The sequence below is a fragment of the Simochromis diagramma genome, unplaced genomic scaffold (genome assembly GCF_900408965.1).
Source record: "Simochromis diagramma unplaced genomic scaffold, fSimDia1.1 OVJJ01000205.1, whole genome shotgun sequence".
NCBI classification, from domain to species: Eukaryota; Metazoa; Chordata; class Actinopteri; order Cichliformes; family Cichlidae; genus Simochromis; species Simochromis diagramma.
Window position 1 is genome coordinate 9,217,591 of NW_024386782.1, and position 6,422 is coordinate 9,224,012.

Below are 6,422 nucleotides of genomic sequence, written 5' to 3' on the forward strand. Positions count from 1 at the left end.
GGGTATTAAATCAAATGGCAAAAAAAAAAAAAAATGTCTGGAGTAAAGTACTTGACTTCTTGCTTGGTTGTGTTTTTTCTATTCAGGATGTTGGTGCTTCATTTGAGGATTTGTTGTAAAATTGTTTCAAGAATATCTGCACGTTTTTTCCACTCTTTCGAGTGTCTGTGTGTAGGTACGTGTGCAACTGAGCAAAGACAATTTTGAAGGGACATATTAGAGATGGATGGATTACGAAAATCTCTTAAAGAGGGACAATCCATCATGCACGCTTATTAGGCACACACTCTGATTCTCAAATGGCATTTTCTCTATCATATCTGCTGTCACCCTGATACCATTCAGTCATTCAGCTCAGCTGGGTTGTTCTTCACCACAGCCTCTTTCTCGCTCTTCACCCTTTTTTTCCTCCTTCTTCCTTGCCCATGACTTTGCGCAAACTGCGAGCCATTCAGGTTGCCTTGGTAATGTTAATAGGATTAGGAATGGCTTATGCATATCCACCATCCCGTGTCTGGGCATTGATTAGAGCAAAACAGTCGCCTGCACATCCTTCCTGCAGCACACCGCCCAAGTACAAACACTCTGCAGCGTATGATGTGGTCCTCAGCTTGGCCCCCCCTCAGCGCTGGCGCTTTTTTATGTGTCAAATTGTCCCTGGGCTTGTACTTCACAGACAAGAAGATTAAAGTTTCCCTCGTGTTCCCTCAACTCTTCTCGCTGCATTCTAACTTTAAAATCTCCCCTCCACTGAGCTGAACTCCTTCTTCCTACTTACAGCACAGGATGTGCTTACCTATTTAAATAATCATACTCAGTTTGGGGTCTTGCCACGGTGCTTAGCTAAGTCCCTTCTGTCTGTGTTCCCCAGGATTATGACCTGAGTCAGCTCCAGCAGCCGGACACGATAGAGCCCGATGCCATCAAGCCGGTGGGAATCCGCCGTCTAGACGAGAGGCCCCTCCACCCTGAGCCACAGTACCCAATGAGGTCGGCAGCACCCCACCCTGGAGACATCGGAGACTTCATCAATGAGGTAAAAACATCAGCCAGTAATGTTGTTGAAATCTGACATTGTTTTGCGGTGAGGTGAAAATCAAATCCAAGGATAAGAGCTGAAATAAAAGGATCAGAGGTCTCGCAAAGCTTGAATTTCATTTCCAAGCTGACTGGTTTTCTTATAATAAACTTGTGTCTAAATAAACAATTTGGCTCATATGACTGAGCATCAAGGAGTTGCTCGCTCCCTTGTAGTTGACAGAGAAGTACTTTAAATTGAATCAGTCGTTATGAGAATTGTTTTCATCTTTTCCCAGCAGAAAGTTGAAACTTTTTTCATTTCAGAAATATCCACTCAGACATGTATAAAGCCCAAAAAGTACATGATGCTAACTCACTTGGATATAATTGTTTTTCTCCTCACTTTCTGCCAAAGTAGAGTTATAGATGTGTCAGCATAGAAATAGGAGATGAGAGAAGCAATACATTGGCTTTCTATCGCAGTGAACTGTTCGGCGTGCCCTCGTTTGCCTCAGGCCATCATTGACTCCAGCATGAAGGGAGAATGTAAAATGAAAAGAGCAGTCATATATTTTTCACAAGCTCCAACAGACAAGAGTTTCACAGCATTACAAATGGAGTTCTCCCCTAGTTTTTGGATGGTGCCCATGTTTTTAGATTAGAGCTAGCTCTCTCTGCTCTGCCCCCGAACATCTATCTCTCAGATCCCTTTACTCAGGCACCTCTTATTTTAATCTCACCGTGAGCCATGTTACTTGTCGTAACAGCTAATATGTGATGAAATGTAATAGTCTGTGCTGTCCCGCGAGTAACAGCCTGACAGTTTAAACCATTCTTGATCACTTATTTTTTTTCTTTAGCTTTTTTTTTAAACATATCATTTTATAGTGCTTGCAAGGCCTTTGAGACATTTCCGAGCACCCTGACCTGTTTTTAGTTCCAAATTTGACTGCCACTAAAGCTCAGTCATGGTAGCTTCAGCGTGCACATGGAGCTGGAATCCGACCTAACTGATAGGGCTATCTGCCAGAGGAGCAGGGAGACGGCGAGGGCTGGGGAGGGGGAGTGTGTCTGATCTCCATCCTGAATGGTCTCCACATGCCCCAGGAGCTTGTGTCTCCTAATTAAATTAGATGGACAAAAAATAGGAATAGGTTTAGCAGAAGGACTTTAACTTGACAATCTGACAAACAAAGGTCTATTACTGAACTCCTGCTTTGTTCTGACAGAGGGGGAGGGGGTAGTTTAAATACAATAGCACCAACTTCAGATGACCTTTGTTGTCCACAGGTGGGACGTCTCTCCACAGAGGGATGCAAACCTTAAATGATTGCATTCATTGTTTTACATAGAGCCTGGCGGGGTTAGGTGTGCCTAGAGATTACAGTGGATTGATTGTACATCTCTTTGTTAACCGTGGCACAAAAAAGAGCCAGCGAGTTCACCATTTTACTAAGAGTGGTTATTATCTTCGGTGCGGTGTATGACTCAGTTAACAATGAAATTACAGTGAGTTCCGTGATTGACTAACCATATGAAACTGCCAGTGGGGTTGTGGTTGTAGATGGAGGGGGCTATAACCAGCAGAGCGATTATGGTTGTAATTGTAATGAACGATCCATCTGTCATATTTCCCACAAAATTATCAGCACCACAGCCCTGAGCAAATACTTAACAAAAAGCTAACAAGTGGAAAATAATCGCTAAGTGCCCGGGCACTTTAATTCAGTACATCTTTTTATTTGAGAGCATTTCAGCACTGTAATGGCAGTGCGGAGGAAACTATAAATCTTCGACAAGTTCCCAGCGAGCTGAGGTCTCGTTTCTCTGCGTTATGTTGCTCCACTTTATTTTTAATCCATTTATTATTTGTTGGGTGTCCTCAGTTCCGGGGGGTAAAAGGGAGAAACGAAGCCTGGATCCACATGGTTCATGGCCAAAGCGCATCTCAACTCCTAGATTGGCAATCCATCAACTCTCCCAAGTCCCGTTAAGGAAGGAGGCTGGAAATCAATAACAATCCATGAGGACTTTTCACACCGGTGTGAGGATTTCTTGGAATGTCAAACATGATCTTGAAAGTAGAACCGCTCCCACCAGCACTGCGGGCTTCACGATAACACACAGAGACACGTTCTCGCTGGTTGCCACAGTTAGGCGTAGTGTTTAGGCCACATTCAGATATAAAATGTTACAAATATTTTGATCTGATGATAGACGACCGTGTGTCGGTGCCAGAGTCGTGCTCCCTGTACAAAGCCAGAGGAGTGTTAGTTGGGGGAAGGGGAGATGGAACTGTCATCTGAGGCTACTGGTCATGCTCAATCTTGGCTTTCGATCAAGCCAGCAGCCTAGAAACATCAGGAGAATCCCAATGAAAAAACACAGAGGAAACACACAGGAACAGTAGAGCCTGATTAATCCAGACAAGAGCCTTATTTCCTGAGCAAGTGCAGAGGGAGCAACCGACTGTTTTTAGTACAGCCGTTTGTGTGCGGTAGTGGGTGGGAGAGAGTTATTTTTACGTGACTCACTCCTCATTGGAGACGGTGTTTAATCTTCTCATCTAACGTTTTTTTTTGTACAGGGACTCAAGGCAGCAGACAATGACCCCACCGCTCCTCCCTACGACTCCCTGCTAGTGTTCGACTACGAGGGCAGCGGCTCCACAGCTGGCTCCCTAAGCTCCCTCAACTCCTCCAGCAGCGGGGGCGACCAGGACTACGATTACCTCAACGACTGGGGCCCTCGCTTTAGAAAACTGGCAGACATGTACGGTGGAAGTGACGACTAGGACACACAGTCACGCCCTGAAGGATATAAAGATGAGAGAGGAAAAAAAATGAAGAAAAGGAAAGATTTCCTGTTGATGGACATGGACAGCTGATATTCCCTGAGAGAGAGAAAGGTAGAACCATGACAGAAAATAAACAAAAAAATAAACATTGATTCAGAATTTTTTTTCAAAAAACAACCAACCTAGGCTTATTGTTGTAGTCTACGCATACATATGCTTGTTGAAAGCTTAGGCATAGACTGTGGTCCAGTTACGGAGGAAGTGGGAGGGAACACTGGTGGACTGTCACCATTCAGATTGTTGGTATTGAATGCGCTCAGTTACACTTGAATTTCACAGTACAGAAGCACTGGGATATAATGTGCCTTTTTGTACATTTTTTTGGATCTAAATGATTAGTTTTATGTTCAAGGCTTTAATGGTACTGACTTTTGGAGTGATTTCAAACAAAGTATGTTACACTCTGGTATGCTTCTACATGCTTTTTTTTTTTTCTCCTTTGGTTACAAAATGCTCCTGTTTGTTGAGGATTATTTAAATGAACCACAACGATGAAGAAATGAAGGATCATTTGTTAGTTTGGTTGGAAAAGAAAAACAGTTACGAGCAACACTGTACAGTATGCTAGACATCTAGACTTTCTCACTAAAAAAACCACAAAAAAATTAAAAAAAATTATGCAGCTGGTTGCAAATAAAGGGAGTTATGAATCATACTTTTGTAGCAGCTTTTTGTTCTCTTTTTTTGAAGTGATGTAGTGTTTTACAAAAACAACAAAAAACTTTTTTGGTCTAATCTATGTACACTTCATTTGCCTTAGTCATCATCTGGTATTTTCAAGTTTTACTTCACTGTAAAAAGATAAGATAATGTGTACATAATGTTTTTTTTTTCTTTATCCTTTCTTTTGATGTAGTATATGAAGAAGTGCAAAAAGTTCCAAACTTGTAAATGTATAATTTGAACTACAAATTCAAGTTTTTTGCATGTTTTTATCTTTTCATGACAACAGAAAGGAAAAAAAAAATTGTTGTTTCCCAAATTTATTTACAAAGTGGAAAGAAAAAAAATAAAAATCTGGGTGACATTAAATGTGTAGAAGTTAAGAGAGTTTTTTGTAAGAAAAAAAAACGAAAAAAAAACACACACTTAAAAAAAAAAAAGAAACTAAAGTAGTGATCTTGTCAGCACAACTGTTGAATTTGTACCAAAAAGGGTTGGGGGTGGGATGTTATGCTCGGCACTAATTACGGAATCAGCTTTAAGACTGGAAAAAGGTGTTGGACTTAAGCTTTGTGGATAACCATGTGTACTGGAACACAAATTATACATCTCTGACCCCAACCTTCCAAATAAAATGCTAATTTTGGAGCTAAAAACTGCCTCTTCATTTGTTCTTACTGAAACTCAACGTTGTTGCAGAGGCTTAATTAGATTGCGAATTATGTAAGCTATCTCAAAGGACAATAGTGTTAAACAAAAACAAAAATAAATAATAATTCTACAACATTCTGCCAGAAGCAAGAATTAAATCATTTAAATCCTTATTTATTTGTTTCTCGCATATACATATAAAATCAAATCGCTTAAGGCCAATATAAGGCTATAGATGATAAGTTGTGTGGCTGGAAGGGTACACGCTAAACAATAAGCTCATTCTGGAACATTCTGTCCCTAAAGCAAGTCAAGGTCAAAGGCTCATGGCAAACTCAAATCCATCCAGCACCTCTCTGCCATCAGGGATTTGTACTGTTGAGTACTGTAGGTCAGATTGGACTTGACCTCAAAATGAAGAACGCCTCCAAAAACTGCCTCTAGGGACTCTGCGTGTATCTTGACTCTGGGGACATTTGGGAGGATGAACAAGAACAGCTGTGCGTGTGTGTGTGTGTGTGTGCTCTACGTGGGGGTTGCGGCAGTAACGATGTGTTCAGTTGTCACGTGCAAGTCGTTTGGCCTTCACCTGCCTTTCGTTTCCGCTCTCTCCTCTATTACATTGGGACTTGTAATTCACAGCCACCATTTGCCAAGTTGAATAGATGTGGACATGGCTTATTAATTCAACCAAATTAGACAGGAGCGGGTTTGGTTTTGTAGTCGTCACACAAAGCACAATGAATGTCTGTTAGAGAATAACCAGTGAACCGTACCTGGCTTTTGTTTTTCAGTTGGTGTAATCAGTGTGCTGATCTGTGTTAATCAGTTCCACATCCTGTACCTCTTAGCAGTCTTTCATATATCCTGCGTGAGCCACGGCGTTATTCTTGCAGATCTCAAATGACCTTGTGCGGCGTGTATCATTTATCTTGCTGTATGCATAACCCTGCCCTCCATTTGCCAGAAGCAACATAACATTTTACAGTGCCCAGTCAGATGATATGTTTAACGATGAACTGTCTGACCTCAAAGTGTTGTTTCATCTGCGACCGAATCAAATTTGCTTTTCCAAATTACTCCCTTTAACTTTCAAGTTTTTAAGCCAGATGGCTGGTGGGGTTTTTGTATATCCCTTTGTTTCTGCTCTCCTGATAGAAGGCTTACACCACTTAAACCTTTGGTTAACTGTTTTTCTTTACTTTGATCTTGAGCAGGGACAGATGTGGTT

The 6,422-nt window shown here is 41.5% G+C and overlaps 1 protein-coding gene across 1 annotated transcript in view; it reads left to right on the forward strand.

The window, feature by feature from the left end:
• Positions 1-4,950, forward strand: part of cdh2 (cadherin 2, type 1, N-cadherin (neuronal)) — a 61,735-nt gene extending 56,785 nt beyond the window's left edge. Inside the window, exons 15-16 of the mRNA XM_040021510.1 lie at positions 872-1,036; positions 3,608-4,950. Coding sequence (XP_039877444.1) covers positions 872-1,036; positions 3,608-3,814 — 372 coding nt within the window. The 3' untranslated portion in view covers positions 3,815-4,950. The remainder of the gene's footprint in view (positions 1-871; positions 1,037-3,607) is intronic.
• Positions 4,951-6,422: the final 1,472 nt, after the last annotated feature.